At 45.3% G+C, this 15,070-nt stretch overlaps 2 protein-coding genes across 2 annotated transcripts in view; both read right to left on the reverse strand.

Annotated features, from left to right (window-relative positions):
* The window catches only part of LOC119167796 (WD repeat and HMG-box DNA-binding protein 1), a 465,682-nt gene that overhangs the window by 411,218 nt on the left and 39,394 nt on the right, over window positions 1–15,070 (reverse strand). The window lies entirely within an intron of this gene.
* Window positions 874–4,872, reverse strand: LOC119187458 (uncharacterized). Its single transcript, XM_075883383.1, has 2 exons — window positions 4,505–4,872; window positions 874–3,215 (listed from the first exon to the last, which is right to left on the reverse strand). The coding sequence occupies exons 1-2, from the start codon at window positions 4,512–4,514 to the stop codon at window positions 928–930; spliced, it is 2,298 nt and encodes a 765-aa protein (XP_075739498.1). The 5' UTR covers window positions 4,515–4,872; the 3' UTR covers window positions 874–927.

The following is a 15,070-nucleotide window of genomic DNA, read 5'->3' on the forward strand; positions in this document are numbered from 1 at the left end:
GCTGAAGTGCAACCCAATTGCGGTAGAGAAACGCCGAAGGGATCTGTGAAGTGCTGGAGGAGGCTAAGAAGCTTGGCGCATTCTTCAGCACTTGAAGGGCTCGCAAACGATTCAAATGTCTAAATTCAGCTGTGGTGGGGGAATTGGGTGCGAGTGCACAACGAACACGGAGCCGTGAGAATTTTTGAAAACGGTGCAGTAATAGCTCCGTTAGACGTATTTGATGATCAAAACCGTGACGACCACACCTTTCACTCTCTCCTGCGCTTTGCTCCCCTAGTGTCCTCTTCCCCGCCGCTTCGCTCTCTCGCCAAGCGCCCCTCCCATGCCCCTTCCAATCTCGCCTGGCACACGTCATCGCTGACGCACTGTTTGAAACACCGTCTACTTCCGGTCGCCATGACTCCGTCTGTTGCGTGCTTGTTGGCGAACCATGGTTACCGTAATCGTGACGATATGGAACCTGCGTAGCACTCACAGCTTCAAAGGATCATCAATGCAGTGGTGATCCAGCCACTTTAACTTTTGGAGCAATTTTTGGAGCAGAGAAAATGCTCTTTTGGAGCAGCTTTGTATCGGCACTCGATTTTGGAGCAGCAATTGTAGCAGCAACTTATTTTAAAAAAATACATCTCTCATTATTGCTGAAACTAAAGCTGTGATAGCAACCACAATTCTATAAAACCGTATTTGTCTCAATTCTCAATTATTAATTAGAGTGTCACGTGCATGCCGATTTTAAAAGCCACCAAGAAATGGACCAGTCCATCAGATTTAATGCACTACTGAAAATGAAGGTAGTGCAGGTGTAGCATTAGTTGATTAAAGTACACTAAAAGCTACGACAAAAATTCCCAGAAACCGAACTGTAAGGAGAGTTTTGAACTTTCATTTATTTACAGAAGAAAGATGTGCATGTTGCAGCATTTACGTCCTCTTGCTCACCTTCTTGCTTAGTTCTTCCAGCTGTGAGAGGGTTTGGCTCAAAGCGGAGTTGCCTTCAGCTAATAAAGTTTGCCCAGCTTCAACTTGTTCCAGGCTCTTAGAACGCAGACCAGAAGAAATTATGTCTTCTGCTCGTTTCAGCAATGCCCTACTTGAGGTGACCTTTTCTTCCAAGTTCTTACGAAGTCGCTTTTCGTCGACATCAGCACCAGTGTCTTGGTCTCCAAGCCTTTTCCTGCTTTCTGACTGCTGTGCACTTGCAGTTCTCTCTGTGTATCGGGCTCTAGATCTCCTTACACTTTGCAGAAGCTCTGTAGACAAGGGAACTTTAGTGGCATCTCCATCATACCTGCGGAGATATGTCTTTGTCTGGCGCAACCCGTTAATGCTTGCAATGCATAATGAGTAGCGGTTCTCATAAAAGCGCTTATTTTCGCTAAATCCTCGTTCGCAGTCTGCGTTGCCATGTGGCAGGCACAGCAGACACTTGACAAGCCTCGACAATAATGGATACTTTGGTTGACCTCCAGGAGACTTCAGTTCAAATATTTTGCCCCAACGAACATCAATTCTTTCACCTCCAAGTGCCAGGAGGTCACTGTTGGAGTCACACTTTAACATATGCCACTCATCGATGGCTGAGGAAACTTCTTCATGTTTGATTACCTGTGGAAGCTGAGACACAAGGTACTTCAGTGCTCGCACTTCCGATTCAACATTTGTTGACTGCCAATTGAGGAGGCTAGCAGATTGAAGAACTCTATTATCGAGTGGAAGCTTCTGAAGAAGATCCTTGGCACAGGCCAAGTAAAAAGCACGTGCTCCAAGATAAAACCGCTTCTTCTCACTAGAGTCCCACTCAAGCATTGATTTTTCAGTATCTGTACCAACTTCTGGCCTCGATTTCCAAAGGGATGCATCCATCACATCTAGCCTTTTCAGTTGTTCAGCGCTCTTGTCTGCAAAGGCTTCATGACGAAGAAACCGACTGAGGACTCGTTGGACTAGAACAATAAGTTCAACGTGAAGTATGTGCAAGAGCGGCTCTTGCTTTTGGAAGAGCAGCTGAAATCCACTGAAAAGCTGCGCACAGTTCTTAAGGAACAACACTTTGGCCAAAAGTTGTTTCTCAGAAAATGCCGACACAAGCTTGTTGTGTAGGCTTTGGGTGTCAGGTCGTTGACGAGATGAATTGCCCTTAAAAAAATAGGTGCGAAGCGCTTCAAACTGTTCCTCAACTCGGCAAAGTGAGTCTTGTAGCGTCAGCCAGCGATTAGAAACGTGGCGCAGAAATACATGACAAGAGATTCCCAAAGTATCCTGGCATTCTCTGAGTGCTTCAGCGCGGACAGCACCTTTGAAGTAGTAGTAAATATTTCTCACTACTTCTTCTACATCTAAGCCAAATGCATCCAGGCCTCTGCCAAATGCATTATGAACTTTATGAAGATTGCAGTTGCCAATATCAATCAAACTTGGTGCCACATGCTTCTGAAGCTTGTTTCTTACGCTCTTCATAACATTAGGGCCATCACTGAAAAAGCAAACAAGTCCTTGCTTTGGAAGATCTGCTATTGCTTCTTCTATGCAGCCAACAATTATTTCAGCGGTTGCACGCCCAAGATCAAATGACTGGACATGTTCAACAACAACTTCCTGTTGGCTGCTGGAAAAATAGCGTACCAGCACATCTAGTTGCTGCACCCTTAGCTCTGGCTTTGGCGTCTCATCAATCATAATGGAAAAATAGACATTTGGCTGGCACAGCTCAGTCACCACTTGTCCTTTAAAGTAGGGACCCAGTCCATCTGATACAATGCGGGCCAACTTTATTCTGCCACAACTAAACTTTTTGGCAATGTCACTGTCGGGGAACATGCAGTGATAAATCGAAGTTGCCGTGTCTCCCCATGAAAAAGGAATTCCCTTGGCCACAACAGACAAAGCAAAAGTAGTTTCTGCCTTGCTGACTTGGTGCTCAAGTGATGTATTAGCAGACACGTTGGAGAAGTCCAGTGTGCCTTGCACCAATTTGGGTGAAAGAAGATTCCCGTCCTTGTCTCTGTGTCTAGCAGCTGCATCAATATGTTTCTTCATCCCAGCATGACGCTTCACTGCTGCCGCTCCATGCTGTGCGCAAGAAATGGTGCAGTTGCAAAGAATACAAAATGCATCTGTATTTCGGGTTCCACTCTTGCACCACCGACTGATCGGATCATTATTGGAGTCCACCTCGTTGAGTACAGAGGCGTTGAACTTGGTGTTGCGATCTGAAAACATGAGCGAAACGAACTTTATGACAGTAAACTTTCCCAAGTTTTTTTTCAGAGCGTGAATATTGGTAAAAGCAACAGGGTAGACAGAAAGAGCACTGACTTCTAACTTTATATCACAGAGTGGCAAGAATATAAATGCCCAAAAAAGGATGATTAAAAACATGACAAAATACAAGCCTAGTCAATGCGTCAGTATAAAAATCTTGCAAATGTGACTACGCACCAACTAGCCCAAGGTTCCACTCTTGTAAATTTTCCCACGACAAAGGCACGCTAGTAAAAAGAGCACGTAACTACTAGATTTATTTTTAGGGTAGCCCGTAACATACTGCCAACCTTACTTCATTGGAAGATCTAAATACCAACTCTAAGGCGCCAACACCAAATATTTGCGCAAGCATTTTGGGTACAGCCTCGACAAATGGCGCGAATCGGGATGCCAGTTTGTCTGTCGACCATTCACACCTAAAACTCGCGACCAACTTACAGGAAGTTGCCATGCGGATGACGCGTGGGTCTGACGGCCGCAGACAAACGCATTGCCCCAGCTGGCAAGGCGGAATAAGGCGCTAATGTATGTTGGAGGTTTGCTTCCTTCCGGCGCGGCGCGCGATGACCAGAGCAGAAATCGACAGCAATGTTTTCCTTAAATTAAATATTTAAAAAAGCTGATTGGGAACGGCACGTCACGAATAGCAGATTCCCAACGATCGGCTGCCGCTAATGCGGTAACATTACGGTGCTTATTGACTTGCTTGTGTTGACATGGTCGACGCTCAATCACTCTTTTCCGACTATTCTACAAGCAGCTCGCACGGTGGGGCGCCCGATTCGTGACGCGCCGGCAGCACATACGGCCCATCTAGCGATCTGCTAACGTCAACAAAAGCGACCCGCCTGCAGAAATTCGTAGTGTATTCCGCGTCACTCGCTCGTTCGTTTCGCACTATTATATGTTCCGAACGGTAGCATGTAGGAGGTGTAACTGCTGCATGCCGTACGAGCGATTGCGCGTTTCAAATGCGGATATTCCGCACCACGAAACAAGGCACGGCGAACCTTCCTAAGCCTACGTACAGCGCTCAGACACTCCGAACACAAAAACAATCAGTAGCGAGAAATCGCAAGAACTATAGGCAAGTTGCAACTTCTGTACTGATTCAATAGCAAAGTGCGGCCGGTAATAAATGCCAGCAGCGCTACGCGATCGCCTAAGCATTCACTAAAGTATTTCACGGGCGCTATTAAGAAATGCCACAAAATTTAAAAAGAAAGCGACTTACTTTTGTCCATTTCAACAGCGGGGGGATGACAAACATTCGCTGACTGTTTGTTCACAAGCACATGGCGCACATGCAACGACACGACGTGCTGTGCATGAGCGCGAAAACCTACAGAAAACACCCGAACGACACCGACGAATACCTAAGCTGCAAAGCACATGGTAAACAATTGCCAACCTAGAAAAGAATTCACTTGTTGCCAACTGAAAAATGAACATCCGCTAAAGTCGGGTTCTTTCGTGCAATTTGGCGCATTTGGCGCAAACAAAACAACACTTGCGCAGTAAGGCGCAGGAAGGTATAATTGTAGCAAATTGGCGCAAATGGCGCAGCTGGATCACTACTGTCAATGCGATGGACCCGTACGGGGACACGCCGTGCCCTGCTCGAGTTAAACGCGCAAGGGTAACACGATGAACAATAGCAAGCAGCGCGGGCAGCTCCATGCAGACTTGACCGAAAGCCATAGGCTCTTGCTTGACCAGCATATGTGGCATATTTGGCTCAGCGTGTGAGAGATGTGGCATGGTGCGTCACGCGGAGGCCTGAAAAGCCCGGAAAGGAGGAGGGATTGTTCCTTGAAATTTGTGGTGCGCCGGCGGCTCCTAGCGCTGCCACGTGCAGAATCATTCATCGGGATAGCATTCTGCACACGATGCAACCGTTTACTTGAAATGCTTGAAAAAATATCGGAGGTGGTTTACGAGCCCTTTGAGGTGTCGGCGATGTAACTCGAGAAGATGTCATTCGACAAGCATTCCAGCGGGAAAAGAGCATGAAGTTCAGTGGAGGCACTACTGCACCATTTGTCTGGTAGGCTAAGGAAGAAAAAAGAATCAAGGTGCTCCACTCGATCGAGACATTTGCCGGCAAATAGCGTAAGCGGTGTTAAAAGGGGGTTGTGGACGAAAATATTGCTTCGGCCAGCAGTGATGTCAAGTTACATGAAAGGCAGGGAAACAACTATGCGGCTCATAAAAATGTCAGACAGTGTAAACAATACCGTAGGATCGTTATTGTCACCGCAGCAAACAGGGACAATGGCAAGAGAGGCTGGCGAAACTTCAATGTCTTCACGCACGTCGAGTTTCGGCGACCGATTAAGAGTTTCACAGGTGTGAAAATTGAACTTCAGCGCTTGCGCAATCGATGAGGGCATTAAGACGTGACAGAAAGTCCCACCCGAGGATAAGGTCGTGCAAGCACGCTGAAAAGACGATAAACTATGTGACGTACCTGAAGCTTTGGATGAATATGCAGGCAGTACTGGTGCCGAGAGATTGAACTGGCTGTGCGCTAGCCGTGCGAAGCGATAGTCTAAAGAGCGCCGTGGTCACTTTTCATAAGAAGCAGCAGAGCTGGGCCGCTATAACAGAAATGACGGCATCGGTGCCGACGAGGGCAAAGATAGAAACACCATCAACAAATATGGCGACGACTTTAGCCCATGAGGTGCGAGGGCTTTCGCATTTCAACGACGGCGCAGTTCTTGCCTCTAGAACTGCGGCGTTTAACCCCAACGCAGAGATGTTATTTGACTCGTACTTTACTTGTTCTTAACTCAAGACAGTCTTGCCGCTCGCCATAAATCGTTCTCGAACTTGCAGATAACCTGAAAAGCGACTTGACTCGGTCGAAGACAGGACAAGTTTGAAGACAACTGCAGGGCTAGCTTGAAAGTGACTTCATGAGTTATTCCAACATGGCCACTTCTCGAATGGACGTTAGCGGAGGTTGGCCGCTGTTGAGTTTGCTTGCCACCCCATAAACGTAGCATTTTGTGAGGCGCACTGCCTGCTGAAGACTCCTCCACCTACTTTACGGGACCGAGGAAATCAGATGGAGTTGTACGACCAGGAACAATTCCACGCTCGATAGAGTCTCACGAAGAATGCCGTGCGGCAGCTGCTGGCTATGTTGCCGTTCCGTGAAAGTGGAGCAACCGAAGACAGCCTGTCGCTCCAGTGTTACAGGTACTGATGGCGCTCAGGTTTTATGGCACTGGCACATTCCAAACAGTCACCGGGAATCTCGTCCACATTCCGTAGTCAACAGTGTGCCGTGCAGTCAGAAAAGTTATGCTGCTCATCGCAAAGCACACAATGCTGCTGCCCTTTCCGCAGTCAGAGGCTCTTTCTAAAGTTATGCGGGGCTTTTATGAAGTGGCTGAGTTCCCTGGCGTTACACGATATGTCGACTGCACACACGTGCGTATTAAAGGTCCCTGTGGTGACGACGCCGAACTGTAGCGTAATCGCATAGGCTATATCTCCTTTTATAAAACGCAGCGCAATTCCCATCCTTTTCGTCTCTTTTCACAAAACTGACCTATAACTGTGTCTGTGTGCCTCATCTATCCTTTTGTCCCCTCTAGGGCACTGTTTCTCACTCAGACAGGCATTGTTTGCACCACAACGCCCCGACAAATTCCACAAAAAAAAAGAGGTGCCCCTATCACAGGTTTTCTAACTATATGTGCCTCCCCCTTCACCATCATGCAGGGAGACATTGCTACACTGTGCGAGACCAAATTCCGCCTAGCGCATTGTCCTGACCCTTGATTTTTCTCTTATTTACCAAGCTCACAAAAAAGGATACAAATCACTTTTGTACCCAGAATTTGTTTTTTTTTTTCATATATATCTTTCACCGAGCCCGCCACAAGAGTGTTCACAGACGAATAGAAAGGCGAATACTTTGAAAATCGCGCGTTACCTTTCGAGCCACGTTAGCAGTAATACATGCCGTGGTGATCAATTAAAGATATATTGGCAGATCTCACGTACAGTGGGAATCGATTATATCTGAAGCACGAATGAGGAAGGGTGGTAGGTCACCTTAAAATCTGTACAATGTTAGGAGGGGGATGTAAATTATGCCGTACATGACTTCCATGGCATGATTAATATGTTTGGACGTTTCATTTACCTTCATTATCTATAACGTCACCTGATACCAACCTTGCTATATATGGAGTTGGCGAAACTGCCGCAAGCATGCTATAAGCGTAGCATATAGTCATGTTTTACATAAAATCCATATCATGAAAATTATATGTGGGAATGTCATTTACATTCATCGTCCATTCACGTCACATAATACCAAATTTGGTATAAGTGGAACTAGTGAAACGGCCACAAGAACGCTATGAGCGTAACATGCAGCCATTTTTACATCAAACACATAACATCAAACACTATAAGGTTTGTACGCACCATTTACCTTCGTCGTCTATTCACTTCCCGTGATACCGAATTCGGCACATGTGCAGCTAGCGCAACGGCGGCGAGCGCGTCATGAAGGGCCTAGTATTCTTTGACGCAACATTAACGCACGCGCAGGCTGGGCGTAGCAATGCCATGCTAGTAAAATGCGAGCGCTCTATAGTGTGACGCGAGGTGCGACTGGCGTCCGTCGGCGCAGCCCGGTGGCAACCACTGCGAAGTGCGACATGCTGCATTTCACGCAGACCCCGTTATTAGACAGAACTGCATCTGCCTCTGCTCGTGACAGAATGACGCCATGTGCGTTCAAACAAGCACGCCTCAAAGCAACGCAGCGCGCATGCCCTTGCCAGTATATGACATGCTGATCCACAATGAAGGTAAGGGGGCAGATGCACTGATCTCTACTTTGGGCATATCGGCGACTGGCGTGGCATTGGAAACTGACATGGCATCGCCTGCGTGACGCAATAGAACAAGAGCCAGCGTGCTTACGTCGAAGCGTATTGGCGCCTTGAGTGTGACGTGTATTATTGTTCTTACATGACACGCATCTCATGATTATTATGTTTGAACCAGTCACATACCCTCGTGATCAATTCATGTGATGTAATACCAAATTTTGGCATATGTGAAAGTGGCAGAACGGCCGCGAGCGCATCATGGGTGTGGTACATAGTCATAATGTTACACGACACGCATGTCATGATCATCATGTTTGGACATGTCATTTACCTATGTCATACGTTCGCGTCACGTAATACGGAATTCGGTTCATGAGAAGCTAGCCAGACTGGCGTGAGCGCATCATGAGCATGGCATGTAGTCAGTTGTTACATCACACGCATCTCATGATTATCTTGTTTGCACCAGTCACATACCTTTGTCATTCATGCACGTACCGTAATACCAAATTCCATATATGCAAAGCTAGCCCAACGCTGTGAGCACATTATGAGTGTGGCATTTAGTCATGTTATTACATGACACGCATGTCATGATTTTGATGTAAGCGTCAGTCGTTTGCGTTCGCTATGCAGTCATGTCATACAATACCAGTTTTGCAACATATCATATGAATGAAACCACAGCAAGAGCAGCAAGACCATGACATGTATTTCATGTCATTTATGACATACATGTCATGATTTTTATGTTATGACAAGCCAGTTATGTTCTTGATACAGTCATGTTATGCCATACCAAGTTTGGTATCGATAACATTATTGAAACGGCCAGGAAATCTAAAGGTCTTATGTGGCAAGACAGACAGACAGACAGACAGACAGACAGACAGACAGACAGACAGACAGACAGACAGACAGACAGACAGACAGACAGACAGACAGACAGACAGACAGACAGACAGACAGACAGACAGACAGACAGACAGACAGACAGACAGACAGACAGACAGACAGACAGACAGACAGACAGACAGACAGACAGACAGACAGACAGACAGACAGACAGACAGACAGACAGACAGACAGACAGACAGACAGACAGACAGACAGACAGACAGACAGACAGACAGACAGACAGACAGACAGACAGACAGACAGACAGACAGACAGACAGACAGACAGACAGACAGACAGACAGACAGACAGACAGACAGACAGACAGACAGACAGACAGACAGACAGACAGACAGACAGACAGACAGACAGACAGACAGACAGACAGACAGACAGACAGACAGACAGACAGACAGACAGACAGACAGACAGACAGACAGACAGACAGACAGACAGAGACAGATAGATAGATAGATAGATAGATATGCTCAAAGCCACCGAAATTCGAAGACATGCTCCAGATTTAAGAAAAGAACCATGAAATAACCCAACGCGATGCTTGTTTCGCCTCAAAACAAGCAAGCGTGCAGAGACGTGCAGCATTTGAGTGGCCACTAAAACCAGCGGGCAACGGACGCTTTACAGAAGCAACACTGAGGATCGCTGAGGCGGTGGGCACCGCGTGCCTCTCGTTAGCCGTAAAATGGCAAATTTATGCTTGCAGCACTTAGTTTCTATAGTTATTTTGAAATGTACGATCTTTTTTGCTGTAACACGTGCTTTACGCGAACAAACGCGATGGTCAGGGTCATGGTCGACGGTCATGGTCGACGGTCATGGTATTCAGACGGTCATGGTCATCCCAGACCATGAACGTCAGAATAAACTTCAGAAAAAAATGCATTATTGTCCTTGTTACCAGACGAGCAACGTGTTCCTGCTTTGAAGCTCGCTCTTGACTTGAGCAAGCAAGAGAGCCGAGCATCCATGAAACGCGAAGGCCAACTTCGGCGTTTTGAAGTCCGCTGCTTGCTTCACGCAGGCTTGATTCGACTTGACTTGAGTCGAAGGCACGAGCCAAAAAACATCTCTGCATTCGGGGGTTAGTTTTCCCCGTTGAAAAAAGCAGGTCGGCGACACATTGGAGAAAGTTATTGTTTGCAAGGAGATGGACAGCCGGGAGAGCGAAACTGAGATGAGGGTCGGGGTGACGGAGACTCGAAAAGGTCAGTGTAGCCATGCAGCGGTGAGAGATAAGGAGCAGGTGGGCGCATGGGCTATGGGTCATGTGGAAACGGTCGAGTAGTGTCGTGGAGTGGTCGGAAACGACGGCGACATTAGAGAGCTTTAGTTTAGTGCGTGCAACGGCGTAGCGCACACGCCGCCTGAGAGGGAGCCCAGCTGGGCATGCACTGTACGTAAGAGAGATGCGCGGGTTTGCGCACGGGAGGGACGCATACACTATATCACGGCTCTTACGTTGTGCACGCTACGGCGATTGGGTACCTTAGCAGTGGCTTTCGCGAGATCTCGAACAGCCGAGACAAAAACAGACAAGATGGCTGCGACCGGCAACACTACGGTGGTCCTGGCAGCGAATGAAGTCCGTGTGAATTTCGATGCACTTGGAACTTGAAGAAGTAATCTGAAGTCAACAATTTACAGGTGCAATGTATTGGGATCTCTACTCAGCTGGAGTTGAACGATTGGACAATGTCATTTACGACGAAGAAGAAATGTGATGATGAGAGAAAGCACTGTGACGGATTTGTGGGTAGTGTACAAAGCGTCGTGTGTGTGATCCCTTTGAACTGTGGTGGTTGCTACGTGTGTCTAACCGAAAAATTTCTGAATGATTGCCTGCAAAAGCATTCCAAGTGTTAGAAAGTAAGAATTTGTTCTGGTCACGAATTTATCGTGCATGTTGATAGGTGATTTTTCTGGCACACGGTGCTCTCATCATTGTGCAAGCAACTTTCGAGGCACCTGAAGAATGACACATGAAGACACCACCGCCGACAGGGGCATTCTTGTATTCGTAGCATTGAACAACGCCAGTTTGATTCTTTTTTTTTTTGTCTCATGATCTTAGAAAACGTCTGTACCAAACAATAAATGTTAAATTGGCAGTAAGCGATCATCTTCGCAGTCCCTGTCCGTTATGTTGCTAGTTGACCAATGGCCTCAACACCCCGAACCAGCACTCGTCCTCCAAAAATTTGCCTTGTCTCATGCCTTGAGTTGTGTGTTGGGTCAACGATTATTGGTTATTACAAGTTCTTGCCCCTACACGAGATGGGGTGAAGCAACACTCAAATGCAGGCCTGTTGACGCTCAGATGTACACCTTTCAGATGTTGGGTAAAGTAAACTAATGCTGTAGGACGCAGTCTTAAACGAAACGTACGCAGCATGCAGCACGTTGCGCACGTACAGCCTTGCGTACAATACACATAAATTTGTTCGCAGACCCCGTGTGATGGACAGTTATCGCTGTGAAAATGCAGGAGCGAAGGAGATGCTTTTTAACGCCCGAAATGTCCGCTGTCGGACGGGGCTGCTCACGAAATCTTGGCTTGTCTCATGTATTGACTCGTGTCAACTATAGTTGGCTATTGTAGTTTATTGCCTAGTCACTAGTTGATGCCAAGCAGCACTCCGAGACGAACGTTCTGACGCTCAGGCGTAGCCCATGCATCTGTTGTCGCATACGCTAAACTATGTTGTAGGAAGCAACTTCAGCTGTAACGTACGTAGTGCGCTAGCAGTTGCGCACGTACCACCTTGCGCGTGCTAAACTAAAACTCTTTAATCATATCGGGCCACGCGTCCTTATGTACTGCTGGTGTAGCAGATCGGGCGATTGTCAGAATCGTGCCAAAAATCGCTGGCTCGCGATGCGGCCCAAGGTGTCGAAAGAGGAACGAAGTGGGGAGCATTTAGGTCTATTCGTTCTACCTGCACATTGCGAACCGTTTCACGGAGATGCTGCACTTCAGCATTCGCTTCACGAGTTCAACAAGGTAGCAGCGGCACCACAGTATTAGTTTCGAAAAAGTGAAGCTGTCGTGCAAGGCTAGTTCATGAATTCCCTGCACCTGCTCGTGAGGTAGCGCAGTCAGAGCAGCACAAGATGGCTGCAGCTGCATAATCGGTTGCATTCATGTCTGTTTTAGCGACAAACAAGTGAGATATAGAACATTTTCCTATAGACACATGCCAAGCAACGTAAGCGACGCCATCTTTTACAAATCACAGCCTCCGCAACCTTCGAGACAGCTGACCAGAAGCATACCCTTACAAAGATAGATATTGACCGTTTTTAAACGACCAACTAACGTTCTATCAACTTTAGTGACGGCCTATGGACTTGGACATTCTGATAACATACCGTTAAAACAAAGTCTTTTTATTACTTTTGTTTAAAAAAACGTTCCCTAAAGAAGTTAAAAGAAAGCTTTCTTGCTTTCGTTTAAAGCAACTTTCTCTAACGAAAGCTACAATAATGTTTGTCTACTTTTGTTAAATGAAGCCTTCCCTAAAGAAAATTGAAAAAAGTTCTCTTTCTTTCGGTTGAAGCAGCTTTTTCAGAAGGAATTTTCAATTGATTACTACAAATTACTTCTGAAATTTTCAATTTCAGAAGGAAAATTTCAATCTACTACCTGTATTAGTGAAAAATCAATCAGTCATACAACGAAGCAGTCTAACTAAATACTATTTATTTTTTAACAAAACTGCTCTCCCACTGTATCACCATTCTGACAAACACTATAGCGATTGACAAAGAACACACATCTGCTTAGAAACATGTTATACAAAAAAACTGAACTGCTATCGCACAAGTATAATTCATTTATCACAAAGCAGAGAAAGGTGCAAGCCCCTGTACTGTTGAAATATCTGCTCATTCATCAGGTTGCAAACAATGTATAGTTGTTAACAAATTATAGGTTTTATACCAATATACAAACATGCAAACGATTCATGGTCAGAGCTAGTTTGGACAGAAATTTACAAATTAGTTACATCATATATGACTACAAATAGTAGTACATATAAAACAAAGAGATGCCCCATAAAAATAAATTCCCTCAAGAATGTACCCTAAACAAATCCATGCAATATCCTAAAGTCACACTACCCATACACAGCAAAAAATTATCAAAGCACATTAACAAACAAGAAATCCTGAGCCTAAACACCACACTGACATTAAATACATTTTACAAAATGTATAACGTACTGCAGTACATCACGTCAATCTTCAGGATGGTTGTAATATTGATATATGAAAAAGGTGATGACCTCGCAATGTACTGTCTGTTTCCTACTAATGTCCTATATGAAATTTATTGTTCCTGAACCTATTTGTTGCCTACAGGACACTACTTTATTTTTACAAAATCCTTCCTTTTCCTGTGCAACGATTTCATCGTTACCTGCGGGATGTGCCTTTATGTTTACTGCAGGATGTTACCTGGCAGCGAACTATACGCTATCTGCCAGTGCACCTTAGTTCACAAGTTGGTAAGAAGCGGTTGTACAAAAACAGTTCTTACCAGTGCTGCGGCCAGATGGGTGAGTGACTACACCGAATTCCCCACCCCCACCCACTTTCCCAATATGACACACACAGGCCCCCCCCCCGCACACACATACAACTATATATATATGTAATATATATATGCATATATATATATATATATATATATACTGAGTATTATTTTAATGTCTTGATAAAATTAAGACAACCGCTAAGCTGTGTTTCTTCTCTTCCCAAGTACGTTTGGCCCATTGGAAAAAAAAACTTCACACACACACACATATATATATATATATATATATATATATATATATATATATATATATATAGAGAGAGAGAGAGAGAGAGAGAGAGAGAGAGAGAGGGGGGGGAGTTTAATAGTGACATTTCGATGGGAGACCAATCTTCATCAGACCATCAGACCGATCTTCATCAGGTCTCATAAAGATAGGTCTCCGATCGAAACGTCATCAATAAACAATTTTTTAGAGGCGTATTTCTATTTTTCCTTAATTCTACAGCAACCAAAGCCAGACTCTTTATAATCTACGTGTATATATATATATATACATACACACAGTGAAACGTGGCAAACACGCGTGCGTCCCACGGCGTAAATTTGTATTTGGTGTCTATTTAGCTTGACATCCCTTCAGCGGGAAGGGTGAAGTGAATAAATTAGGTGATTTTGTACCCTCACTTCATGCTGCTGTGTCGCCTCCCTGTTTCTCTATGTATAGGCTGACTTTCCGCCCCCCCTCTTCAGTGATCCAGGAGAAAACAGCTGCCGCCCCTGCCCCCCCCGCCCCCCCCCCCCTGTGAAGCATACGCCTATGCATAAGGAACATCAATCGTTCCAATGAAATCTCACGTGTACATGTCTGCATCAAGTAATGCATTGTTTTTTTATTCAAAAAGACATGAGTGTTTTATGGTGATTAAGACTGCTGTTGTTCATTTGTTTCAAATTGCATTTGCGAAATTCAAAACGCCTGAGTATTTTGAGGTGATTATGACCGCTGCTATTTTGTTTACTGTTTTATGTTCACTATCATTTTCCTTTTTGCATTCACTGACCTGCGAACATTTCAAATTTCGCATGCTTGAACACTTACTTTTTTTCTAACAAAAATAAAGATATTTTGCGCTCAAAGTATTTGTGTAACAGATATTTACGTATCTTGTTTCTATTTAAATGCAATAACAAAGTTGTGTCTTTTTGGTGCGCAAATGCGGTGTACGTCTGCTGGGTTGTAACCATGATACTTGTTCAAACGTGCTAGTGGGGGCCTTAAGGCGCCTCGCAGGGATCAGTTTTGCATCAATTTTTGCCGTGTTTTGATGTGTGCTTGCGCTCTGTGTTTGTTTTTTGTGTTCTGCCGGCGCTGCTTATTACGAAAATGAGCTATGCTCATTTTGTTGTTCACTCTCTCCAGACGTAACACTATCGCATTTCAACGACAATTGCAGTGCAACATGCATTTTCGGGGCCAATT

Source organism: Rhipicephalus microplus, unplaced genomic scaffold (genome assembly GCF_043290135.1).
Source record: "Rhipicephalus microplus isolate Deutch F79 unplaced genomic scaffold, USDA_Rmic scaffold_16, whole genome shotgun sequence".
NCBI classification, from domain to species: domain Eukaryota; kingdom Metazoa; phylum Arthropoda; class Arachnida; order Ixodida; family Ixodidae; genus Rhipicephalus; species Rhipicephalus microplus.